This window comes from Mauremys reevesii, linkage group 23, assembly GCF_016161935.1.
Source record: "Mauremys reevesii isolate NIE-2019 linkage group 23, ASM1616193v1, whole genome shotgun sequence".
Lineage (NCBI taxonomy): Eukaryota > Metazoa > Chordata > Testudines > Geoemydidae > Mauremys > Mauremys reevesii.
The window spans coordinates 16057147-16083655 of record NC_052645.1 but is presented as its reverse complement, the minus strand read 5'-3'; the positions used below and the strand labels follow the sequence as shown (position 1 = coordinate 16083655).

Here is a 26509-nt window from a genome sequence, read left to right as displayed (position 1 = left end):
GCCAGAAGCAGGTCCAGCTCTTAAGCGGGGGGGAGGGGGGGGCCACAGGGCTCTGTGTGCTGCCCCCACCCTGAGCACCAGCTCCAAACTCCTAATGGCTGGGAACCCGGCCAATGGGAACTGGGGCTGCAGGCAAGAGCTCTGTGGAGCTGCTTACATGCCTCCACCTAGGAGCCGGACCTGCTGCTGGCTGCTTTCAGGGCACAACACGGTCCGTGGTGCCAGGACAGGCAGGAAGCCTGCCTCTGCACCCCAGCTGTGCCACTGACCAGGAGCTGCCGGAGGTAAACCCACACCCCAATCTCCTGCCCCAGCCCTGAGCCCCCCCCAAACCCTTCATCCCCACCCCCAGAGACTGTACCCGGAGCCCTGACCCCCTCCTGCACTCCCAACTCCCTGTCCCAGCCCAGAGCCCCCCTCCCATCCCTAGCCTTGAGCCCCTTCCTGCATCCCAACCCCCTCATCCCCAGCTCTGTTGGGTCACAGGCATCGACAATTTTCTTCAAGTGGGTCACCAGAAAAGAAGTTTGAAAACCACCGAACTATGCTCCAGCAAGTGACTGGTGCAGTTACATTAGCTTCTTTGAAAACCATACAAAACTTGCTAACACAGAAACCTAGTCTGGGTGGGGACCATGTGCTGCACCATAATAGCATATTAAATTTAAACCTACTAAAATTTAATCCGTGCCACTTCTAATGCACTCTGACAACAGCCAGCAGACTAGTATGCCCTTAAATACTTGGTTAGCCCTCATACCATGCTGCAGCATGGGGGACGTGCTGTTACGCAGTAAGCGGCAGCTTAGTTAGCTACAGCAATTGGATCCAAGTTAGAACTTGACAGGGTGACTTCCTCAGCCTTGGATCAGGAGCTTGGTCTGAAGGAAGTTGCCTTCTCTTGTCAGGCTGCTGACACACATCGACTTCAGTGTAGGAAGGGGATGATGTTTGTATAAAACCACTCTTCAGAAAAGCGAAGGTGATCTCCTGCCACAGACAGGAATACCAGCTTTCCTGCCTTGTCCATCTGCTGCAGCCCCAGCAGATCCTACAAGAGAAGACGACCAGCATGAAAGTAGGCTACCAAAGATGCTTAAATAACTTTCCAAAGCACCTTAGTCCCATTGTCTTTCATGGAGACTTAGGTGGTGGTTTGCAGTGTTGTAGCCATGTTAGTCATTGTCTACAACTAGTGTGGATCCCACCGTATCTTCCATTAGGATCTACTCTTTACTATTTTCTCACTTCTGGGCATTGATTATTTACAAGAGTTCCTTGTCTCTTTCTGGAATTCAAGTGCTGTCCCTGGCCCCCCATCATCACTGCCAAGCAGGGGAGCCCTTTACTATAGTCTGCAATAGAACAGACCAATGTTTTGTTGAGAATAGGCATGGGTCAGTTACAACAGCTCTTGGCGTTCAGGCTGTATGGAAATAGCCCTTTCCTTTGCGTGGGGGAATTACATGGCATAATGCAACTGCCCTGCTAGGAAAATGGTGCATGTGCTGATGTGAGAAGCATGAGCTTTCAACAGCTTATTTAAAAAGAAGGGAACGGTATAAGGGCAATGAAAGCTGGCCTAGGACAGGCCCTAGGAAACAGGTCTTCCCCGCCTCAAAACTACCTGCTAGGCTGAGGATGCAGTGCTGTGTTTTATCAAGGGCTCTCACAACATTCCCTGCAGCCTGTTGTGAAGGCTATGGGCCAGGTTCATGGGTTGCTGCAGTGAAGCATTCATTCCTTTCCCTCACTTAAAAGGGATCTCACACCCAAAGGGAGAGGCAACCCAGCTGGCTAATGTGTGCATGAGGCTGGTAGTGTGTGTTCCACTTTTAGATAGGTTTTTAACTTCATTGAAGTTACTCCTGATTTAGAGCAGTGTAAACGAGATCAGCATTAAGCACACGGCACATATTGGTAGCCTAGCAGTTTTAAGATGGTGTAGGCTGAAGAAATTGTGCAAGCCATACAAAGTGAAAATGAATACCAGGGACTCTCTTAAAAAAATAAAAATAAACCCTCATCTGGTGCAGCCTGGCTTGTTTCAAAGGCCTAACTTTGCTCTGGAGAAGTACGTTTCAGCTAAGTTCTCTCCAGCAGAGACTGGAGGAGAAAGGCTAGGTCAGGGTGCTGGCCTATAATTCAAGACCGGAGTTCAATTCCCTGCTCTGACACAGATTTCTGTGGGACCCTGAGGTACTGAGGCTCCTCAGTTCCCTTATCTGTTCAATGGGGAAAAAAGTGTCTCTATCTTGTGGTTAATCAGCAGATCCAGCTTTTTCCTTTCATGGGAACTAAGTTCAGATACAAAATACAATCTCTTTTATGAGAGAGAGAGAAGCTAGATGGTGGAACCCTGCCAAGATTCCTGGGGAGAGCTTAAGCTACTTACAGTGGAGACATAGGGTTGCCAGCCCTCCATGATTGTCCTGGAGTCTCCAGGAATTAAAGATTAATTTTTAATTAAAGATGAGATGTCATGTGATGAAACCTCCAGGAATATGTCCAACCAAAATTGGCAACCATATGGAGACAGCAGATTCTTCCATAGAAGATCCAGCTCTTTACCTTTGTGTACAGCGAGGTCTCCTGCAGGGGGATGGTCTCCTTGGCTTGCCCACTTCTATAATATCCAAACCACTATAGAATAAAAACAAGGAGAGCTGTTGTAGAAATGAGCGTATTCTGCATCTCACGACTGAGGCCTATTGCTGGGCAGACCATTCCTCTGACTGAGGAAGAGATGGAGCTCCTTGCCCCCACTTGAATCCACAAATGACTTCTTCAGATTGAATAAACCCCAGAGAGCCCTGCTATCAAAGGGCAGGACAGAAACTTTAACATCTGAAGAACCCTTGATTTACAAAACCAGTTAAAGTTTGAGTGCCAATACTGTCCTCACCTAGCATCTCATAGATAACTGCAACTCTTCAGAGCATGAAATGCTCATCCTTAGACTTACACTGCCAACATAAATCAGGTACTGTACATTCCAACACCACCACCTTGTGTCTGACCCCTAAACGAACACTATTCTTTCAGAGTCATGGTAGGGTGAAGTTAAAGGTGCTAGGACAAGGTTCACTGCAACCCTCATCTGTGATTAATCTGATACAAGGCAGTCTGAATCTAGACCACAATGTATTTGAGCAACTCTCCCCCCACCATAGCTATCCAAGGCCGTTATCACCAGTCAGGTTGTCTGATCTCCACACAGTGGTTCTAAGATCTGGATCATCACAGGGACTTTTTGGTGCAAGGATCCTGTCTGAAGAATTTCTCTCCCTGAGGATGTCTGCCAGAGACCTACAAGGTTTGGAGCATCTTGACTGCACCGAGACCATTTTCCCTTCCCTTTTCTGATTTTCTTTTGCCCAATTTATTTGTGAAACTGGCTGGACTTAAATTAGTGGATCCAGTTTTGGTTACTGCATCCTGGATTTGTATCCAAAGTTGGGCACCATTCAGAAAACTAGACAACAACAAAGACATTAGCAAGTGAAAGCTCCCGCCTCACTGCCTTATCCCAAGGACCTGGAGGAGTTGCTCACCTCTGAGGCTGGAGGGTCTACCATCGAGTCATTGAGAAATTTCACCATCACAAATTTTTTCAAAGCCATCAAGTTTTTCTTGTAGGTCTCGTTGATGCCCTGGGAAAGATGTCAGAACAAAAACAACGGAATCTTGTCAGAAATAAGGCAGTCTGGAGTCTCACGGAGATGGGGGCAGCCACAAACTTTGCCAAACACATGACACGCTTGTTACACATTGAAGCTGGGCTGTTGCTCTCAGCATGCCAGGCTCCTGACCCAGCTACCGCAGTGCCTGCCTCCCTCCCCGTCAGGGAAAGGGCAGTCCATGATCTCAGCTTGGTATAGGGCTAGTCAGGGCAGATGCACAAGACAACGCTAGGAATGCGTGACTGGGAATCAGGAACCCCCACATTCTAATCCCAGCACTGACCCCAACTTCCTATGATGATGTCACTTATCCCATTTCACAGATGGGGAACCCACCCACCCCCACCTCACAGGGAGTTTGTGGGGATTAACTGGTTACTTCAATCTGCTTTGAAAATTGAGAGCTATACAAATCTTGATTCTTATTAGACAGAAGGCGGCAGTCACCACTGTGCTGCCATGCTGTGGAGCAGCTATTGTGCAGAGAGCCACAAGCAAAAATATCTGCAAGAGCACTGGGAACTGTACCAGGCACGCCGGGACGAAGGGTGCTACCTTTTGGCCATCCCTATTCCACAAGGGAAAGAACCACTGAAGAGTTAAACCTGAAAGACCCCAGCCATGAAAACAATGAAGGGAAGAAAATCTCAGCCATTCCAAATCACAAGCCAGGCTCAGAGCTGTAAGCATGGCATCTGCCCGTACCTTCTCCTGATTGATGTCAGCCAGGAAGATGCTGTTTTGCCGGTACTCTTCCTCCTTCACAGGGTCATGCCAGTATTCTGCCTGCACTAGGCTGGATGAGACAAGAGAATAAAGCTCACACTGGAAACACACAGGCCAAAGGAGCATCTCACCTCAGCCTTTACAGTCTGCGTAGTCTCCCGCCGAACATACTCACCGCTCCTGAACCACCTTCGTGTAGACGCCAAGGTCCAGCATCTTTCGGAGCCAGTCACAGATGCGGGACTTCTCCCCGGGACAGCGTGGAAAGCCAAACACACCTGGGGCAGCAAGATGTGCATCTCTATTCAGTGGTCAGCACGGAAAGCCACTGAATTGCAACCACGAATGAAGACCCACCTCCTCCTGACACAGCCACTGGAATTACCCCAAGGAATCCAGCTGTCTCTAATCCCATTACAGACAGCCTGCCCCCAAGGCACTATTACATGGAGAGAACTGAGAATGTTCCTTAGCTGACCAGTAGAGGGCATCATTATGGAGAAGATGGTCATACAGATAAATGGAAAGGCCTCCTAGCTCTGTAGTGATCTGAAGCCGCACTATTGTTCCTGGCAGTATAGTCTCTACAATTGTGCATAGTGCACTAAACAGAGACTCACACCATGGGGCTTCCAGCAGTTCCCAGATAGCTCAGTGGTTTGAGCATTGGCCTGCTAAACCCAGGGTTGTAAACTCAATCCTTGAGGGGGCCATTTAGGGGTCTGGGGGTTGGACTAGATGACCTCCTGAGGTCCCTTCCAACCCTGAGATTCTATGATTACTCCCGTCTTGGAGCTCTCACTGGCAGAAGTTTTCCTTGGTATTTAGCCATTTTCCTGTCTTGAATTTGATCCCCTTATCACTCATTTTACCTCCTTGAGCCACTCTGAATAAACTCCACGGAGGGAGAATTATTAATACGCCAAACGCTGATAGCTTCAGGTCCCTGTCACCCAATCACGATTTGGCCAATCTAAATAAATTTAGTTTTGTGGGAGCTCTTACACCAGAGCAGGCTATTGTTCTCTGCAGTCCAGTATCTGCTCCAACAATAGCCAGTCGATGATGCTTCTGACTCAGGTAAAAGGGAGCTACCTGGCTAATTAGATAGTCACATACACGGGGAAGATTCCTGACCCCTGCAGTGGCCAGTTTGCATCCCGAAGAATGACATTTGTCTGTCCCTATCTTAGCTAGGAATCCCTTTAATTGGTTCATTGACAGACATTAATCCTAACTCAAGATCAGCCCAGAACACAACAAGCACTCGCCTAGTGATCAAATCCAATCAGGAGACAGGCAAAAGTATCCAGTTATTTTATTTCAAATGAAAGTAGGTCAAAAAGAGGCTTTCTGGAGGGGGCTTTTGGGGGCAGGGGAAGGGGGTTGTTTTATCCCACCAGCAGCTCCCCCTCCATTCGCTACATGTAGGTTTAGGAAGCAGGGATGACACAGAGGACTCTAGAAACCAAAGAGGGAGTTACCTTGGTGCTGCCCCCCAATGGAAATCAAATTGAACATTGGAGGAGAAGGACATCTCTGTGCCACCGCCCTCCTGGGGAAAAGAGAAAGGGTTTAGCTCCCCCGTCCTATACAGATGCTAGGCTGTTTGTATATAGCACTTTAAATAACCGTATTCAAGCTCTGCCTGCGACCAGCTTTAAATTAGTTACTTAGGGACTTTTGAAATGTTATCTAAAGTCCCATCAATGGGACTTACGCGCTTTTGAAAATATTACCCTTAACGGCTCTGTGCCTCGGTTTCCCCATCTGAAGAAATCTTATCTGTGTTACAAAGGTGTTGTGAAGGTTAGTTTATAATTGTACAGTTCTTAGACTCATAAGAATAAAGTATTTTAAAATAAATGTAATCCTCATGCCCAGAGAATACTTATTTACATTTTATTTTGAACCTATGGGAAGGTGTTGGGGGGAGAGGGAGATTCCCACCGGAACTTCTGTAACCTAAAACATTTGCCCCAAAATAAATAAATTAAATTAAATCCAACTGAAAACTTACAGGAACTGGCTTCCCTGGGAGAATCCCATAGAATTGTATCCTCCTTGCAAGTGAGGGTCCTTAGCGAGTTTGTCACAAACCAGCATCACTTGTTTGTTCACATTCATGAAGTAGCTGTTCTCCGTATCCTGGGGAATAAGCCAGAGGAACAGATGGGCAAATTATCTTTGCAATGGGCTCATATATTAATTTTAATCTTCTTGTTCTTCATAGAGACTAAGATTTCTCCTTAAATTCCATGAGTTCTAGGTAGGCCACAATTTTACGAGTCTCCCTTTGTGAACTCCCAGCCCAACCGTAAGCAGTCATATTTCCCCTGCCTTTATTAAAGTTTGAATCCTCCCTGGACTTCCACAAAGCCAAGGTTTACCTTCACCCTCTATGAATCCAGGGAACAAGACATGTCACCCATTATTGTGATAGCTATTACTAGAACTACACTAGCTAGTAATGTAAGCCTCTTGGCCATACATAGCACAGTCACCAATACAGGTGTGCAGGAGCCAGGCTATATCTTTGTTACACTAGTAAAATACAATATAAAAATGAGTTTAAATAAAAACATGCGCTTAGCTTAACAAACGAGAAGGGACGAATATCTCCCTTAAAAAGCATGGGACCTCATCACATAGCTAATAGCTGTAGAGCAGGGGTGGGCAAACTTTTTGGCCCGAGGGCCACATCTGGGTAGAGAAATTGTATGGCAAGTCATGAATGCTCACAAAAGTGGGGCTGGGGTGCAGGAGGGGATGAGGGTTCTGGAGTGGGGCCAAAAATGAGGAGTTCAAGGTGTGGGAGGGGGCTCTGGTCTGAGGCAGGGGGTATAGGCTCTGGGGATGCGGGGTTTGGGGTGCAGGAGAGTGCTCCAGGCTGGGACTGAGGGGTTTGGAGGGGGATCAGGGTTGGGGCATAGAGGGTGGCTCATTGGTGCAGGCTGCTCCTGGAAGCAACAGTATGTCCCCCATCTGGCTCTTACACAGAGGCACGGCCAGGCGGCTCTGCTGCACATTGCCCTGTCCACAGGTGCAGCCTCTGCAGCTCCCATTGGCCGGGAACCATGGCTGCGGGGGCAGCATGTGGAGTGGAGTCCCCTGGCTGCTCCTATGCATAGGATTTGGAGGGGGCACGTGCCGCTGCTTCTGGGAGCTGCACAGAGTGGCCCCAACCCTGCTTCCCAGCAGGAGCTCAAGAGCCAGATTAAAACATCTGGTGGGCTGGATGCAGCCCACGGGCCGCAGTTTGCCCACCCCGCTGTAAAGATTTCAAAACACTAATCAGTGGATTTGGGTATGAATCCAATTTGAATCAGGCATTTGTCTCATCCCTAGTTTTCTTCAACATGTGATTAACTAGACTGAGTCAGTTTCTCCAGGACAAAGACGTTTGATACAGTAAAAAGGTAATAGTGAAAGCTCTGCCTGTGTCTTTATGGATCTTCGTCAAAAGCAGAGACTGTAAATTAATTACAGCACCTTTAAGAGTGCACAGTGATCACTAACCAGTAATACTCAATGAAAGCAAAAGCTTTACATAGGATAACTGTGACTTTACCTCTACCAAGTTGTTTCCAATCTGTAGCGACAGAACGTAAATTCCTGGTATTTTGTTTTCCACCATTTTTTTAATGTATCCTAAGCTTCCAGGGTTACAGCAGCAGTCTCCTGCAAAAAGGACAAGGGAATTTTTTCATCAAATATCATAAAATCATCACACACTGGATGGCTGAGGTGCTGAATACCAAACTTCCAGCCTCACCAGGGAAAGCAGCATGCATTTTTTCAAGTGTCAAAGCAGCAAAGTTTCACGCTCATTGCACAAAGCCTCCTCTGTTAATGAACCATTTGAATGCACTTCCTGGTTCCAGCCCATGGTGGCCTCCTTTCACTTTCTTGCTGGTAAGTTCATGACATTGATTTAGACTATCAAAATATTAAAGCCAGCAAGGACGCCAGCCTTCCAGGTCTTTCCCTTATTCCCATCCTTACGGAAATTCTTTGCTGCAATGCTTTCCATTTTGACTGAACCACCATTTGAATACAAAACAGTCTATACACGATGCTACAGAGGTTCAGAACCCTGCTCCCACAGGAATATCTCATTTGTGGTATCTTTGGCCCAGACACTTCCAGAGGCATAGTCTAGTGGTCCAAGCTTAGGCCTGGGAGCTAGGAACGCCTACATATGAATTGAGTGTGGCAGAATTCAATTTTTCTATATATAATTTTGACCAATGTCATTGTTTATTTTTAAGCTTTTTTAGATTTTTATCCATTTAAATGTTCACAGTTGCGCAAAATTATGGGGGGGGGGGGAGACAACTGGAGCAGGTCAATCAGTTAATGACAGACATTGAGATTCCAAAGTTAAAGCTTTATAACCATTAAAACCAAGTGTCAGCATGTCAAAATATACCAGGTAAATACTCTTAAATCTCTAACGAGTTCCAAAGCAGCATTTTTCTTACTTTGTCTGTAAATTTTAGTTCTCATTTATGGAAATATTTTTTCGTCAGTTTTTGTGCATACAAATAGGTGTCTACCAACACAAATCTAATCCTTCCAAACCTAATTTCTGTCCAGGCTCTTACAGTACCTTTCTTTAAGGCCTTGAGCAAGGCTCTCTGTGCCCAAGTCTCCCTGTAAACAGGGCTAATATCTAGACAAGGATGTTGTGAGGATTACTTACTGTTTGTAAAAGCAATAAGCATTATTACTATTATTAGGCTGAACTATACAATGCTTATCTCCGGTAATAAGAAAAAATGCAGGCAACGTGATCAAATGGAGAGGACATTGGACTGGGAATCTGGATTCCCCAGCTCTACCAGAGACCTGCCTCAGTTTTGCCGTCTGAAAAGTGGGGATAATGATATTTGTAAATGAGCTATCAAAGTGTTTATTTAAAATCCCGCCCGTGCTACAAAACATAACCATGTTAAAACTGGTTTGTGAAACTGCAGGCAAAAAGAAAGCCCATGACAACATTACTGGATCACAACCCTGTTTAAATGTAATTCATAATGGAGACAGGGCCTAAAATAGAAGATAACTGAGTAGGGAACTCTCCCAAAGGGTGCTGGGCATCAGAGTAGTTTAACTCTTTAGAAGGCACCTTCATCTTTCATTCACAGTCCAACTTCCCACACATCTAGCACTACTTCGCTTTCTTCCATCTCTCATTTCACAAGGGGCTTGGCTACACTTACAAGTTGCAGCGCTGGTGGAGGCTTTCCAGCGCTGCAATTAACACCCCGTCCACACTTGCAGGGCACAACCAGCGCTGCAACTCCCTGGTTGCAGCGCTGGCTGAAAACCCATCCGGGTTGGGGTATAAGGAGTGCAGCGCTGGTGACACCAGCGCTGCTCAGCAGGTGTGGACACTCACCAGCGCTTTACCTGTCCTCCAGGGAATAAGGAGCTATCCCAGAATTCCTGTTCAGCCACTCTGCACATCAGTTTGCACTCTACTGCTCTTGCCTCAGGTGACCCGCCCTTTAAATGCCCCGGGAAATTTAAAATCTCCTTCCTGTTTGCTGCAGCCAGGTGTGGAGTGCAATCAGTTAATCAGTTACAGGTTACAGGTAACCATGCCTCCAGCCCCAGCATGGAGCACAGGTGAATTGCAGGACCTCATCAGTGTTTGGGGTGAGGCGTCTGTTCAGGCACAGCTGCGCTCCGGCCGTGGAATTACGATATCTTTGAGCAGATATCAAGGGACATGCTGGATAGGGGCCATCAACGGACGCACTACAATGCAGGGTGAAAGTTAAAGAGCTGCGGAGTGCCTATTACAAAGCCCGAGAGAATCGCAGATCCGGATCCGCCCCACGACCTGCCGTTTTACTTGGAGATGGACAACATACTTGGGGTGACCCACTGCCAATCCCAGGGTAACGATGGACACTTCTGAGCAGGCTGGGGACAGGAGGAGGAGGAGGCTGCGGGGGAGAAGTGAAGCTCCTGGGATGGGGAAGAAACCGCAGATTCCTGGAGGCATGCAGCCAGGAGCTCTTCTCAAGCCAGGAGGAAAGTACCCAATCGCAGCAGCAGCCAGCAGTTGCAGAAGGACAAGCAGAGGAGCGGTGTACCGTAAGCGCTTTTTATTTTCTGGGTGGAAATGTTTCTGGAGAGGAAGGGGGTTATGGATGCATGCATGGCAGCGTCTAGATGTGGAATAGCCCGTTGATGTGGTCTATCACGAATCTGCTTCAGTTATCTCAGCAAAGCTTCATCCAGAGCGTGGGCAATATGCCTGCGCAGGTTTATAGGCAGAGCCACTGTGTCCCTTGTCCCAGTGACGGTGGCGTCGACGCCACTCTTCGGCCAGGGGACCATTTCTGAACACAGGCACGCGCATAGGGTCCCGGGCGGAATCACATTGCTCTAAAAAGCCCCCGCTGTTCCCTAGTGACTGAAACATCTTCCAGGATTAAGTCCTGTGAAAATGTTGGGAGACTCTTTAGTGAAGAGATAGGAGATAAGATCACCCCTGCATCTGCATCTTCACTCAACCCCTCTAGCACTCCAGATTACCCAAGCAACCAGCTCCCCTCTCACTCAAGCCCCACTCCTCACTCACCATTTCGTGGCTTCTGTTGTGTTTTCCTTTTGGGATAAAGAATGCAAGTGAGAACTTGCAAGTGAGAACTCCTCAGTGTAACAATTCATGTCTGGAGATAGTGGATACAATGCTGCCCGTGTTAAATGTTGTCATTTCTGTGTGTACAGTGACCTTGACTGGACTGCCCAGATGTTCAACATCACAGAGGCTTCAAAATTTGAGAAAAATCCCGAAAGAGCAAAGAGGACATGCTGAAAACTGTTCTTCAGCACTCTGCTACAGAGAGAAAAGAATTGAAGGAGTGGCGAGAGAAAGAAAGCAGGACCAGAGAAATGCAGTGGCCAAGAGGAAAAGCACGGAGCGGCTGCTAAGCATCCTGGAGTGCCAAGCGGAGTCTATAGAGTCACTCGTTGCCATGCAAGCAGAGCACTACCGTGCTACTCCCCACCCGCCCTTCCTTTGTGCCTTGTGCCCCAATGTCAGCTCCAACCACCTTTCCCCAGCATCCAGGCTCTTACCACCACCAGCTGCCTCCAACACCTGCCCAACCAGCCCTGATACCTACCACCACCCTTACCCTCTGCATTCAACCCCATCACCATGCAGTATATGCACCCTGAAGTGCAGGATTCATTAAACAGCAATCCAGACATGGCATATGCAAACTTGTGACTGTACAGTTCACCAACCCACACCCTTGCCCTCTTGTGTTAATGAAATGTTGTGTGTCTGTCTGTCTGTCAAGGAAGTTTTTTTCTTTTCAATAAAACAATTCTTGGCTTTGAAAACAGTCTTTATTATAGCAGATAGTGAAAGACACCTTAGCCCAGTAAAGAAAGAGGCACTGCAAATCATATTATTATTATGGATAATAGAATAACAGTGTAAGCAGTGCAATTCACTCCCATGCAAGGCAGCAAACATTACTGTTGGCTTTCAGCCTCAAATTCTTCCCTCAAGGCATCCCTAATCCTTGAAGCCCTGTGCTGGGCCTCTCTATTAGCCCTGCTCTCTGGCTGTGCATATTCAGCCTCCAGGACTTGAACCTCGGTGGTCCATGCCTCACTGAATGTTTCACCCTTCCCTTCACAAATATTATGGAGGGTACAGCAAGCGCTTATAACGATGCTGCTTTCCCCAAGTCTAGCTTCCCATACAAACATCTCCAGCGAGCCTTAAGCACACTCCACAGTCATTCTGCACCGGCTCAGCCTGTAGTTGAACCGGTCCTTGCTCCTGTCAAGCTTCCCTGTATAGGGTTTCATGAGCCAAGGCAGTAGGATCACAGTGGGCATTTCACATCCCCTACTGTGATCTTCCTGTCTGGGAAAAAGTCCCTGCCTGCATCTTCCTGAACAGGCCACTGTTAGATGCGTGCATCATGCACCTTTCCAGGCCAGCCTGTGTAAATGTCAATGAAACGCCCGGTGATCCACAAGCGCCTGGAGAACCATAGAGAAATACCCTTACGATTAACGTGATGCCAGGTGGGGGCCAGAATAGGAATATCCATCTATCGCCTCCACAGTTAGGGAAACCCATTTGTGCAAAGCCATCCACAATGTCCTGCACGCTCCCCGGAGTCACGGTCTTTCTTAGCAGGATGCGATTAATTGCCTTGCAAACTTGCATCAAAACGATTCCCACGGTCGACTTTCCCACACCAAACTGGTTCCCGACCGACCGGTAGCTGTCTGGATTTGCCATCTTCCAGATTGCAATAGCCACCCGCTTTTCCACCGTCAGGGCAGCTCTCAATCTTGTGTCCTTGCGCCGCAGAGTGGGGCGAGCTCAGCACACAGTCCCATGAAAGTGGCTTTTCTCATACGAAAGTTCTGCAGCCACTGCTCGTCATCCCAGACTTCCATGACGATGTGATCCCACCACTCAGTGCTTGTTTGTGCTGAGCATTTCCGTGAATGCCGCAAGCACTCTAGTGTCGCAGACAAATCCATATTGATATCATCGGACTCCTCACTGTCACTTTGGAGCTGAAGGAATAGCTCGACTGCCAAACGTGTTGTGCTGGTGACACTCATCAGCAGAGTCCTCAGCAGATCGGGCTCCATTTGCCACAGAAATCGCGATTCACAGAGAGTAACAGAAAGACACTCACAATGGCGCCAAACGCTGCCGGAATGAATGCTGGGATGTGAAGCGATGCACCACGGGGCGCTGGCAAACAGGAAGCGGAATGACCCGCACACTTCCTTCCCCTTCCCACAATACTCAGCGCCAAAACGGCGCCAAAACGGGACGAGGTGTTCTGTGGGATAGCTGCCCACAATGCACCTCTCAATACAGCGCTGGAAAGTGCTGCAAGTGTGGCCACACTGCAGCGCTGGTAGCTGTCAGTGTGGCCACACTCCAGCGCTGGCCCTTACACAGCTGCATGAGCAGCGCTGTAACTCCCAGCGCTGCAACTTGTAAGTGTAGCCAAGCCCAAGGAAAGGGTGTTGCCTGCACTGTGGTATCACCCTCCTGGCAGTTAAATGAGAGTCACGTGATGAATGTGGGTGGATTTTTTTTATTCCAGACAATCTGAAATGTGGCCAAAAGTGAAGTCACTAGGGCAGAGAGAACAGCTTCTTGTCTGAACCTGTGCGCACACTGGCTAATAACCTGCTTTCCACCCTCCCCATGTAAGAGCGGAGATCCCATGATCTCTCAAGGCAAGCACGCTCTGCACCAGGGGTATGCAACCTATGGCACGCGAGCTGATTTTCAGTGTCACTCACACTGCCCGGGGCCTGGCCACCGGTCCGGGGGGCTCTATTTTAATTTAATTTTAAATGAAGCTTCTTAAACATTTTAAAAACCTTATTTACTTTACATACAACAATAGTTTAGTTATATATTATAGACTTATAGAAAGAGACCTTCTAAAAACGTTAAAATGTCTGACTGGCACACGGAACCTTAAATCAGAGTGACTAAATGAAGACTGGGCACAGCACTTCTGACAGGTTGCCGACCCCTGCTCTGCACACAGGCACCGTCTGGAAACCAGCAGCTGGGATTAGGGAAGCGAGAGATGCAGCAGGGAAGTAAAAAAGCACCGTGGAGAATCACAAAGGCTGCCCTGCACAGGAGGCGCGCAGTGCACGGAAACACCGCGGGGAGGCTGGTCAGACAAGGGCCCCAGGCCCTCCCTTTGCAGCCCTGGGGCTGAGCCCCAGCCTGACCCCCCCACCCCTGCAGCCCTTGGCGGGGCAGCAACCGACCTAACCCGCCCTCAGCCCTGCAGCGCCCCCTTCCCAACCCGCCCCCCCTGCACCGGGGGAGGGGGCGGGGGTAGCACCGGCCTCGCGGCGGCCCCAGCGCTCACCCATCCCGGGCCACATGACCAGGGGCACCGGGCCCGCGCGCTGCCCCGCGCAGCGCCCGCCGACCAGCAGGCAGGTGAGCAGCGCCACCGGCACCAGCCTGAGCGTCGCCATCTTGGATTGTCACATGACCCGGCAGCAGGTGGGCGGGGCAGCTGGGAAGAGGCTGGTTGTGGGGGGGCGTCCTGGACTTTGGGGGAGGGAGAGATGATAGAGCCATGGGGAGGGGGCTGCAGAGGCCACAGGGGATCATGGGAGGAAAGGGGAGATGATGGGGCCATGGGGAGGGTTTGCAGGGATAGAGGGGCAATGGGGGTGATAGAGCCATGGGGGGGAGGGGGCTGCAGGGGCAGTGGGAGCCAGTGGGGTAATAGAGCCATGGGGGGGCTCTGCAGAGGTCATAGGGAATCATGGGAGGAAAGGGGAGATGATGGAGCCATGGGGGAGGGGCAGCAGGGGCATGGGGGGGCAGAGGATGATAGAGCCATGGGGGGAGGGGGGCTGCAGGAGCAGTGGGAGCCAGTGGGGTAATAGAGCCATGGAGGGAGGGGGGATAGCTCAGTGGTTTGAGCATTGGCCTGCTAAACCCAGGGTTGTGAGTTCAGTCCTTGAGGGGGCCACATAGGGATCTGGGGCAAAAATCAGTACTTGGCCCTGGCAGGGGGCTGGACTTGATGACCTTTCAAGGTCCCTTCCAGTTCTAGGAGATAGGTATATCTCCAATATGGGGAGATGGGGTATGATAGAGTCACGGGGAGAGGGGGCTGTAGTCACCATGGGGGCAGGGGCTGTCCTTAGTGTGATTTGACAGCAAGATAAGGGAAAGTGCCTTTGGATTTCAGAGTGATGTATCACCAGGAGAAGAGGGGCAGGCCAGTACCAGGGTGAATAGACACATACCCACACCCCCGAGACTGTTCAGCCCCTGCCCAAGGGAGGGCACATACAGATGAGTAAAAAAGCCATTGAGGGATTGCTGGAATTCCAGCCCTAATGCAGACCAGGCCACATGTCCCTGCCCAACCCCAACACTATCTCCCCTTCTGTAAGAGTCTGAATCCCCCATTGATTTAGACACATTTATTAAAAATGCCTCTCCCTGGCTGCCAGTGCCAGAAACAAGCTAGCAGCTAGTCATCTGCTAGAGGGAACTTGTGCATCATAAGTTGGGTGATTGATTGGGTTCCAGTCAGCTACATCTGAACAAATACACTAGCAGCCCTGGGGTTGCTTGAGACCAGCATGTGGCCAGCAGAGTCCCCGTTAGTCATCACAGTAAGTAGCTATGACTGAATACATGCAGTTTTAAATGAAGGTCCCGTTTTCACATAGTCTGTTTTCACACATAAAGGCTACTTATATGTGTGTAGACAGGAAGAGTTCTAGGAGAACCCAAGATTGGCTAACAAATTTAGCTGTAAAGTACCACAATGGTAGGCAGAGACAGCCTCCCTCTGTGGCCTTGGGCATCTCACTTAATTTCTCCACTAAATCTGGGATAATAGGTACCCCATAGGGCTGTTCTGGGTCTTAACTAATGGTGGCAAAACACTGTTTCATCATCACGGTTTTTAGCCATCCATCTCCAATTTACTAACAGTTTAAATCTAAAATGATTTTTAAAAACCAGGTGTCGGTGGCCTACTAAGGAGTTAAATAGCACAGCTGGTGTTTGCCAAACTTATTTTGTCACATGGCTTGCCTCTCACGTGACTCACTCTTTGTTCCCAATCTGAATTCGTGGCATCCCTGCCGGAATGAGTTCTCACACCCTGTATTGAAAAACAAGAGGAGGGGACTCTGCTTCTGCTTCATCTGTGAGTTGATTGTTTGGATTTGATTGCTAGAGAAGTTGCAGTTCGTTCAGAAAATCAGTGCCAATCTGCTTCCCTTTGGGGTGGGGGGAAGCTGCCTAGTTATGTAGTTGTATGTTGGAATATAGGTGGAATTTTAGTTTGGGAGGGTTCTCTTTGTCACTGCAATTCTCCGCTCCTAGCACATCTTACTTATCTACAGGGATCCTAGTTTTCCCTGATTAAAAAAACCAAAATTCTCTGATAAAAAACCATAAAAATCTGTGCTTTTTCGCTATTAAAATGAACTACTTAACTTTAGCTTCTCCAGCCACGAGATATATATATATATAGGTCTCAGTTGAACACAATGTTTTATTGATATATTTACAATATTTTAGCTGACAAATTGAGCCTTGCAGCTCAAGGCTGACAGCCGGAGTCCTGCCCACTCTCCTGATTCTCCAATTTTTTGATTACCCGATTTGGCCCCAGGCTCAATTAGATCTAGGGTGACCAGATGTCCTGATTTTATAGGGACAGTCCCGATATTTGAGGCTTTTTCTTATATAGGCTCCTATAACCCCCCACCCCCGTCCTGATTTTTCACTATCTGGTCACCCTAATTAGACCAGATAATTGGGGTTCCCACTGTATATGTTTTTATTTTTTCACAAAATGTAAAAGATAAAGATTCTCTGTTAAAACACATAGTCCATGTCTTTTTCTGTGGCAAATGGATTTCTAGGATCCCTGCTTATTGGGGGGAGGGATAGCTGTAGCTCAGTGGTTTGAGCATTGGCTTGCTAAACCTACAGTTGTGAGTTCAATCCTTGAGGGGGCCATTTAGGGATCTGGGACAAAAATCTGTCTGGGGGATTGATCCTGCTTTGAGCAGGGGGTTGGACTAGATACCTCCTGAGGTCCCTTCCAACCCTGCTATTCTATGATTCTATCTCTATATGTCAAAGAATGTTTTGGCTTGGCAGCTGCCCTCTGGAACAAGCATTTTCCAGAGTGAGGGTAGATTGTGGGTGCAGGGGGAGGCTATTCTCTGAGCAGTGAGGCATATCTGCAGTAAGGAATAGCATCCAGCCATGTTGAAAATAGGGCTCTCTATCCCACTGGGCAGCTGTGACAATCAAAGGCAAAAATAGGAAGGACCACGGAAGACTGGGCCTAGAAGTTTTTATATCATTGTAAATAACATTGTTCTTAAAATGTGTCCCATTTGCACTAGATGGGTAGTATTCATATTCCACAATCCTGCAGCGGTCCCACGATGGGGCTTATTGCATTGTAGGAAGAACTACAGGCGGTTTGTAGAGAGGAGATGGTCTCCGTGCCTTTGGTTCACTAATGTCTAAGACTCTTCATGTTCCAGAAGTTGTGGAGACGCTCCCGAGAGGAGGACTAGGTGTCAGCTTTGCTTACAGGAGAGAATGCAGCAAAGGGCTGAGAACGCCGAGGCAGAGGACTGCCCAGAGTCAGATCAGGAAGATGCTGCCCCTCTGCTCAACCAGCAGTTGTCACTTGGGAAAGGTAAATCTACTCGAGGGTAACGAGAGGTGTGATGTAGTGCTCTGAACATGGGACTGGGACCCAGGAACTTCCGAGTTCTAATTCTGGCTCTGACTCTTGGGCAAGTCACTTCCCCCTCTCTGTGCCTCAGTTTCCCCCCTGTATAATGGGGATGGTAAAGCTCCCAAGGGGCTTGTGAGGATTAATTAGTGCTGGTAAAGAGGATTATTAGTGTGGGAGGGACCCTCTCCTGAAAGGACACGGTCCCCTCTGTGCTCAGGAATGTGTGTGCTCCCTCCTGAGCTGCTCTTGGGTTTCTTCAGGAGCTGGGTAGATAAAGTAGGGCTGCCAGATCAGTGCCAAACGGAAAAGAGGATGGCTGGGACTTGGACCAGTTCTCAGCACTGACCCTGAAGTAATTCTCTACTTCAACAAGAGTCCTGGCCCTGACCTGGCCGGCCTGCTCTGGAGACAGCAAAGGGGAAATTCTCTCCCAGCTCCCTGGGTGGGGGATGTGTGTGTAATGATGCTGGGTGACGGCAAAGTGAGCTTTCAGGAGGTTTGGTCTGGACAGAGATGCCCTGGGGTAAAGCTGTGTGGGCAGTGGCATCTGGACGGTTCTGTCCAAGGTGTAAGACGCTGAGGAGAATGGTTTGTGGTTGAAATAAGACTGTTGGTGCTACCTGGAGACATTGGCGCGGGAAGTAGGGGTGCCCAGGTTTTGCTCTGCTGCTGGCCTGGGGTCCCGCTTGGCCACCAGTCCCAGGGTCCCGGCTGCTGGCCCCACACCCGGGGCTCCGCACCTGCCCTTAGCTGTGGCCCCAGTCTTCACCTCCTTACCCTGTCCATGTCCCCGCCTCCCAGAGCCACAGCCCTGCTCCCGGCCCCAGCTCTAGGGGGCGGTGAGGGCGCGGACAGGCGTAAGAGGGGTGCGGCTCAGCACCCCCACTCCAAAAACTGTTCCAGCGCCTCTGCCTGGAGATCCCTCACAGCCAGGGGTGAGGGGGCACCTCCAGGGTTAGTCTGCAGCCCACCTGACCGTCTCTGGCTTGTTGTGGTTGTTCTCCACCCCAGGCCTCTGCTCAGCTCGCTACAGCCTGGCTCTCGTCCTGCACTTCTCCCTCTTCCTGGTGTATTCGCTCCGGGTCAATCTCAGTATCGCCATCGTAGCCATGACGAACGGCACCAACCCGGGCCGGCTGCCCAACATCTCCACGGACGTGTGTCCCAATCGCTCCCACGCTCAGCCCAACGGCTCCCACCGAGAATTTGCCCAAGATGTAAGTGTAAAGGCAGGGCCAGATCCTTTCACCAGCAACTTGGCTCTACCCCTTGGCTTTGCACTAGGGACCAACTCGGCAGCAATGAGGAGCTTTGGGGCTGTATCCACTGCACACGTGCTTAAACGAAGGCGCCAGTGTAATTAGGAGAGCGCTGGTCACCTGCCTGGTGACAGGTCTGTGCATACAAGCCACTTACCCCTTCCTGGAGGAGTCCAGGCCTGTGAGAATAGTTCTCCCTTGGGCTGGGTTTTAAAGCTGCTGCAGTGTCCCCCTCAAGGGACACGCCTCGGTTTTGTCTCCCCCTTTTGACGCAAGCACGTTCTGTCTCCTCCAGGCTCCCGTGTACGACTGGAGCGCTAAGACCCAGGGCGTCATCCTCAGTGCCTTCTTCTATGGCTACCTCTTCACCCAGCCCCTCGGCGGATACTGGTCGGGAATGTTCGGAGGGAAGCTAGTGTTGGGCTGCGGGCTGCTCTCAACCTCGGCCCTCACCCTTCTCGCGCCGCTGGCAGCGAGCCTGGGAGCAGCATACCTCATTGGGCTGCAGGCACTGCTGGGCATGGCAGAGGTAGGGCCTTCCCTTTCGAGCTCGTGACTCTCAGCGGCTTTGGGTTTATGTGTGCAGCACCCTCTGGGTGCGTGGCATTGCAGAAGAAGTTAACAAGTCAGGACTCCGCCCCAAAGAGCTTACAAGCAAGGGATGATGACAAACCAAAGTAGGGGGAAATGGTGGAGCAAGGGTCATAGCAGTGAAAGATCATGAGGTCTGCTAATGCTTTCCCCAGGTATCGCTCCCACTCCCCTCTGTGCTCACGCACGCCTGTGTTTTCCTTGGCAGGGGGTGATATTTCCAGCCCAATACACGCTCTGGGCAAAATGGGCTCCCCCCTTGGAACGCAGCAGGCTCATGAACCTCGCTGAAGCTGGTAAGGGATAGTGACGCTCTTTGCTGCCAAACCAACTTTCCCTGTAGCCCCAGCCCCCCCCCCCCCCCGCCCTCCTGTGTAAAGCAGAGCTCTCCTGGTGCCGGCTTTTCTTCCGCCACACTCCAGACAAGCGGCTTCACTTACGAGTTGGAGAAACCTGGAGGTTCTAGACCAAAGGTCCTTCATGAAGAAACGTTGGCTGCACATCCCTCTCTACTGCTATTTCTCCCTTTCCTACACAATATTCCACTCTCCTCCTCCTTTATCCCCTCTTCCTTCTCCTCCACCCTGTCTTCTCAGTTCTGGCTTGATAGGGCAGGAAGAGTTACTATAGGATGGTGTGGGGTGAGCACTGGGAAGCCCAGGTCATCTTCTGTGGCCACCACTGTATCACCCCCTCGCTCTGAACTCCTCTTCATCTGCTCCTAAGGATGCACTTTTGGGACCTTCATCACCTTCCCTGTGGCTGGGATCATCTGCCAGTACCTGGGGTGGCCTTACATCTACTTCATCTTCGGTGAGTAGCTGTGGTTTCCATTGTAGCAGATTCATTGGCAAGTTAAGCCACACAAGAGCGAAGCATACGAAGGTTTTCTCATTGCCTCGATGCGAGGAGTCGGGGCTCTCAATCCAGTTCCTAATATAGAAATGTCCCCCTTCAGAGAGACCACCATCACGATCGGCACCTCCAGCCAGAAGGGCTGGACTTCCCTCTTTCTCCTTCAGCTCATGATGGAGGTCTGTTGGCTGGGCAGTGTGGAGGAGGCTCGTGTTGCTGCTGCCCGAGTTGTGTCTACTCGGTGGATGAGAGCTCTCAGGGCTGTCGGGCTGGCACCTTTCATTTTAAACTCTAAGAGTAGAGGCATCAATAAGGTACAAAAATGTGTTAGTCAGCAGAGCCCCTCAAGCTGCCTTGAACAGGAAGGAGTGTTCCACCACCTCAGTGGTCTCTGCTCTCTGTCTATGGTGTTTGCAATGCACCATCACTGTCATATTGAGGGGTCTGTGACTGGGCAGATTTCCCACTCCCCCCTCAACACAGCACACACATCTAGAGGGGCAGTGCCCCAAATTCACACCCTGTCTGGCACTTCCTTCATTTTCACACTAAGGAAAGCCAGACATGAACCACAGCCTGAGCTGTTTGGTATTAAGGCAAAAACTCCTGCCTCAACTGCCTAATTCCTCCTTCCCCCAAGAGGCGGGGAACAAACCCTTGTATACCGTGGATTGGCACTAAAGGGGCCCCACCTGGTCTGTCTGCCAGCATGAGTCAGCAGAACAAACCTGCCCCTCCCTTCAAGACCCTCACACCTGAGTCTGTCACAGAGCTGCAGTGTCTTGCCTGCCCATCTCTGTTGGTATCTACCTGCCTGTGCTGCCATAAGATCTGAGACAGGAGCCATTGAACTGTTCCCCTTCTCCATAGGTGGCATTGGCTGCGTTTGGTGTGTGTTCTGGTTCCTTCTCGTCTATGAAGATCCTGCACGTCACCCTCGTATTAGTGCTGGCGAGAAGGAGTACATTGTGTCATCACTGGCCAACCAGGTTCTTTGAAAGCCTTTTAACTCTGACCTAGTTTTCCCTGTATTCCCACCTTTGAACAGAGCTTGGGACAATGGGCCCATCTTCAGGGTTCCGCTGGGTGTGTTATTTACAGAGCAGTGCAAATGTCTGTGGCAGAAGAGGGCCCTGCGCCACGGAGCTTACAGATTAGTTCAGACACAGGTATAGAGGATACATCAGAGAAGAGATCAATGGGAAGGGGCAAAGTCAGGGCAAGGGAGGAGATTGGCCTGCCTGTGGTTCATGAAACGTGTATTTTAAGGAGGAGTTTTTCAAAGCCAAAGGAGGTCTCTTGGCATATGAACTGGGGGAGGCAGCTCCATGTGATGGGAGACTGGAAGCCATGTGGGAGGAGATGGAGCTTGGGAGAAACAGAGGGAGCAGTGGGAGGAGTCAGAGGCAATGGGAGATGTAGGCCGGGGCTGGGTTGTGCGGGAAGTCTGAGGTAAGGGCAAGGAGCTTGAATTTGAGGCAGAGGGGTCTGAGGAGGAGGGTGATGGTAAGAACTGTAGGAGGAAGGTTCCCTAAGCCGTGGTGTTTTGGACTGAGTGCCGGAGTGCGCCCTGGAAGGGGAGGCTGCACAGGTGAGCTGAGAGATGCCCAAGACACGGCTAGAGTGTCAGCTGCAGGGATGAAAAGGGAAGGTTGCGTCCTTGAGGAAAAGGCACCAGGATTTGTCAGGGAGCTGGATGTGAGGGGAGAAGAGGGCAGAGAGGGTCAAGGGAGCCGCAGGATGAGCTGGATCACGGACTGTCACGGGAGGGGAATGGGTCTCAGGGGAAGGATGAGAAGTTTTGATATATTGAGCAAAATTCAGCCCTGACATTAGCCTGTACAACTCCACCGACTGCACCTGGAGCCCAGCGTTCTTACGTGAGCACGGTGCTGAGGCCTCTTGGACTTGAGGTGTCTGTGGCAGGTCTGGGAAATGTCAGATATGAGACTGCCCAACTGGGAGAGTTGAGGAGTTACAGGGGGATCCAGGAGTCAACGCAGAGCAGGCAGCTAAAACTCTGGGAGGGGGTGGCGAGGCCAGGGAGAGAATAGACCACGTGCCTAAGGGACATTGACAGAGCCAGGAGGAAAAGGAGCCCGCAAAAGGGGCACTAACTGGTGCGTTTATTCAAGGGCAGCTCTCACGGACGCTCCCTTCCACTCCTGGCCATGATGAAATCGCTGCCTCTTTGGGCCATCGCAGTCGCCTATTTCTGCAATGACTGGCTGTTCTACATGCTGCTGACGTCAATGCCAACGTACATGAACGAGGTGCTCCACTTTGACATCAGAGAGGTGAGCTCTGCCGTGGTGCCCCATCGCTCACCGCCGGGGCCGGTCTGTCTCCCTGTTATCCACAGGATAAAAGTTAATGCTAACCAATTCCAGAAGGCCTCTTAAACCTCAGGCTTCAGGGCTTAGGCCAGTTTCCGACTACTAGGGGTGGGGAGGTTCCTTTCACCTTCCTCCAAAGCAGCTGGTTGGTGCTAGCTGCCATCAGAGACAGGATACGGGGCTAGATGAACCTCAGGTCCAATCCAGTCTGGCAGTCCCCACGATCCTGACATTTCCAGCCCCTCTGAGCACATCCAGCCAGATCTGGTGTTGGTGGGGTCCCTCTCGCTGCTCTGTGCAGAATGGTGAGTCTCTTACCCTTCTCCCTACAGAATGGGCTTCTCTCTGCACTTCCTTACATGGGGAACTGGCTGGGTACCATCGTGTCGGGGCTGCTGGCAGACTTCCTCCTGTCCAAGCACATGTTCAGCACAGCAGCGGTTCGGAAGCTCTTCTCGGTGCTGGGTAAGGGACAGGTGCTTCCTGCCTCCAGGTTCTTTCAACAAACCTTCGCCCGGTCAGCCACGTAACCCACGTCCCCTTCTCTCCCTAGGGATGCTGCTCCCAGCTGTCTCCCTGGTGGCCGTGTCCTACGTCGGCTGCGATTACACAGCAGCCGTGGTCTTTCTGACGTTGTCCGTGACTGTAATCAGCATGTGCGGGGCTGGCTTCAACATTAACCAGATCGACATTGCTCCCAGGTGAGACCACCAGACCTTCCTCCTATCTCCTGCTCCGATTGGCTCCAGGGCCCAGCATGTTGGGCCATATCATGTCCATCACCCCAGCCCTCAACTACTTCAGCTGCCTTTTGCTTCTTCTCTCCTGGATCTTCTGCAGCTGGTGGCATCCGAAGCCAGACGGGCAAAACCAAGGCACAGAAGAGCAGGCTCAGAGCCAATTATAGCAGTGGGTAAAGGCTCTTACTGTCTGTCAAGAGGGCAGGCAGTGACCAAGCTGAGAAGCCACTGCTAGCTGGTGGACTCCGTTACGTGTATAACAAGTTTATTCCGGTGGCACCTGCTCTCTTTGAAGCTCTCAAGGAGGTTGGGGGAGAGGGAATTGAAACCTAATTTTCTCTCTTCTTGCAAGTCCCTCTTTGCTTTGCTCAGGAGATTTTCCCTTCCCTTCTCCCCAGATACGCTGGGTTTCTGCTGGGAGTCACAAACACCTTTGGAACAGTCTCAGGAATAATTGCTCCCACCGCAGTTGGATTCCTCACCAGCCAGGTAAATCAGGGCTTCTCTGGATGGCCGTATTGGAGGCTCTTTCTCCTAACACACAAATATTCAGAAAAGAAAGTGGCATTGAATAGAGCAGATTGGCCCAAGAATGGTTTCTGTGCACTGAATCAAAACATAGCCCTGGCTAAGCTCTCGAAACCCCAGGAGACTGGCTTCAGGTGGGGACTAACAACTCACGTGTGTTAGGCAGCATCCACATTGCCAAATGTGTCCAACAAGTATCTAAGTCATGGAGAAGAAGCTCTTATGATCCAAGAAGTAAGGACTCCTCCCAACATGGGCTTCCAACCTGGATCTACTTACAGATGGCAGGGGGCGGGAGACTGCTGGAGAATGGGACAATAGGGACAGCTTGATACCAGTGATGACAGAGCTGCTTGAATTCAGCGTAGCAAGCAAGGAATTCCCAAGCAGAATCTGAGGAGTTAGATCTACAGCTAGACAGGGAACTGGTACAGCAAGTCTTTAGCTGAGTGAAAGCCTCAAGTGTTCTCCTGTGCCATAAGAGGGAATGGAGATACTAATTACCCCTTGTTTGGTACCCCCCCAGGACCTCCTGACTGGCTGGAGGAATGTCTTCTTCGTGTCAGCGGCCCTCAATCTCTTTGGCCTGCTGTTCTATGTAAGCTTTGGCAGTGGAACTATCCAGGACTGGGCTAGAGAGGACACTGCTCTCCAATGAAATGCATGCTGCCGGGAGAAGAATATGTAACCAAGGCAGGAGGTGGAAAACACCCTACTGAACATAGATTAGTCAAGTAATCCCGCTTCTCGTTCCAGCACTGGACACCCGAATAACAGGAGCCATTTCTTTTCCCAACCTGCCCACCCAACTCTTGAATCTGTGCCCTTTTCTCACGTCCTTCCTCAGCCTTCGCTTGACCCAAAGCACCATTGGAATGCATGTGTGTGCACAATAGATTTGGGAGGTAGTGTGTCCTAGTGGATAAATCAGTGGCTTGCAGCTCAGACCTGGGTTCTGTTCCCAGCTCTGCCTCTGGCCTGCTGAGTGACCTTGGGGAAGTTACTGTCCCTCTCTGTGCCTCAGTTTCCCCCATCTGTAAAATGGGGCTAATGACACTACCCTCCTCTGTAGAGTGCTTTGAGATCAGTTGATGAAAAGTGCTGGGTATCATTAGGCACGATGATTGTACTCACTGTAATTGGTATATATGGGTGCCTGAGTTCCAGTCTGGGGGAGGGTGAAGGCTCTGGCTTCCGGCTCTGGACAGGTTAATAGGGAATGTACAGAAGTGAGGTATTTTAGAGTGTGACTAGCCATAATGGGCCATCCAGCGGAAGAGGTGGAGTCGAGGAGCATTCATGTATTTGACCACAAATTGGATGGTCCTGTGCAATCTAGCAGGCCCTGGCTAAGGACATTAAGCACTATGGCAATAACAGCTGCTAGGTCCTTGTTCAGTGATTATACCACTGGGCTTGCCCAGCCTATCTGTAACAGCTACAAGGGGTTGTAGCAGGGGGAATGCCCCTTTAAGGGCTCAGGGGTGGGGGGCAAGTCAGCCCTCTTCAGTTCCAGGTGTGGGAGGGACTTAAAAGGAGGAAAGCCTAGCAGCTGAGGTCTGGGACTGACGGGGGCCTGCCAGAGGCCCTTGGCTGGAAGGTAGACCAGGAGCTGGGGCTGGACTGGCTGTTCCTGCTGGGACCCCACCTATAAAAAGCCAAAGATTCTTTTGCTGCTGTTTTTGGATGAAGCCAAAGGGGCTTGGCAGTAAGGCCGGGTCACATCTACAACAGAAGGCCAAAGACCTTGTGGGGAAATCAAGGCAAAGTGATGCCCCACTCCCTCAGGAGGGGTGCTCTGCAGTGGTGAGTCTTGTCCAGGGGACTCTTACGCTGTCTTCTGCTAAATGAAGCACTCCTGGATTAGCCGCCTGCACTTTGCAGTGAATAAGGGGGGTGAAGCGGGGAGGCGGAAATGTTGATAACCCTGCCCCTAGAAGGGAGAATACGTGACAGTCTGTGTTAAGAGGTCAGGCCTAGCTCAGTTAGCTGATCGCTGCAGAAAACGAGTATCTCGTTTCCCCGTGCCTCACTCTGAGAACACCGCCTCATACACGGCCTTCAGACCCGGTTTGAAGCTAAATCTCTGCTTTTTCTAGACTTACTTAGCCCAGCACAGTTGAGTGACGGCTTGTAGCAAAAGCTGCAGTTTAAGATTCATCGGGAAGTTATAATTAGATTGGAGCTGGGGTGATTGTCGGAATTTCCCTTTTCAAAAGAGCTGGTTTTGGTTTTTGAAACCAAGCAGGGAACGTCGATTTCAAAAAAATAAAACCCAGAAGAGGATTTAAAGGCTTCACTTGTCCCCTTCCATAGAGGCGTTTGAGTAGGTTGCTAGACTGCTCAGGGCATGAGGGAGCCTGGAGGTTTCTTCTAGTTTTACCATCCCTTTGCTGGAGTTCCAGCCAAATGTATGTTTAGCCCTCTGGCTTGGAATTCCGACTTCTCGTTTCTGTAGTTCGGACGTGAGCCCTGGAAATAAAGTTCAGATTTTATTTACACCAGAAA

The 26509-nt window shown here is 50.2% G+C and overlaps 2 protein-coding genes across 8 annotated transcripts; one reads left to right on the top strand and one right to left on the bottom strand.

Annotated features, from left to right (window-relative positions):
* Positions 1-409: 409 nt before the first annotated feature.
* PPT1 (palmitoyl-protein thioesterase 1) lies at positions 410-14429 on the bottom strand. The gene is made up of 9 exons (XM_039512028.1): positions 14318-14429; positions 7981-8090; positions 6430-6557; positions 5894-5964; positions 4585-4687; positions 4389-4479; positions 3555-3653; positions 2572-2643; positions 410-1051 (listed from the first exon to the last, which is right to left on the bottom strand). The coding sequence occupies exons 1-9, from the start codon at positions 14427-14429 to the stop codon at positions 929-931; spliced, it is 909 nt and encodes a 302-aa protein (XP_039367962.1). The 3' UTR covers positions 410-928.
* On the top strand, positions 14429-26509 carry LOC120389419 (sodium-dependent phosphate transport protein 3-like). 7 transcript variants are annotated; one of them, XM_039512018.1, is made up of 13 exons: positions 14429-14457; positions 15158-15199; positions 17493-17650; positions 18704-18909; positions 19247-19480; positions 19751-19838; positions 20269-20355; positions 21268-21386; positions 22533-22694; positions 23066-23198; positions 23287-23434; positions 23872-23962; positions 24528-26509. In XM_039512018.1, the coding sequence occupies exons 2-13, from the start codon at positions 15162-15164 to the stop codon at positions 24657-24659; spliced, it is 1596 nt and encodes a 531-aa protein (XP_039367952.1). In that variant the 5' UTR covers positions 14429-14457; positions 15158-15161; the 3' UTR covers positions 24660-26509. The 7 variants fall into 7 exon arrangements, with proteins under 7 accessions (XP_039367952.1, XP_039367953.1, XP_039367954.1 ...); XM_039512019.1 differs by lacking the exon at positions 14429-14457 and having other exon boundaries at positions 15075-15590; positions 17545-17650; XM_039512020.1 differs by lacking the exon at positions 14429-14457 and having other exon boundaries at positions 15075-15590.

Excerpts from the sequence above, each read along its gene's own strand:
- PPT1 (XM_039512028.1), bottom strand. The coding sequence starts at position 14,429 with ATGGCGACGCTCAGGCTGGTGCCGGTGGCGCTGCTCACCTGCCTGCTG. Across the intron at positions 6,558-7,980 it reads TTGGAAACAACTTGGTAGAG|GATACGGAGAACAGCTACTT; the intron begins GTAAAGTCACAG and ends CTTATTCCCCAG. Across the intron at positions 1,052-2,571 it reads AGACCTCGCTGTACACAAAG|GATCTGCTGGGGCTGCAGCA; the intron begins GTAAAGAGCTGG and ends CTTCTCTTGTAG.
- LOC120389419 (XM_039512018.1), top strand. The coding sequence starts at position 15,162 with ATGTATCACCAGGAGAAGAGGGGCAGGCCAGTACCAGG. Across the intron at positions 22,695-23,065 it reads TCCACTTTGACATCAGAGAG|AATGGGCTTCTCTCTGCACT; the intron begins GTGAGCTCTGCC and ends TTCTCCCTACAG. Across the intron at positions 23,199-23,286 it reads GAAGCTCTTCTCGGTGCTGG|GGATGCTGCTCCCAGCTGTC; the intron begins GTAAGGGACAGG and ends TTCTCTCCCTAG.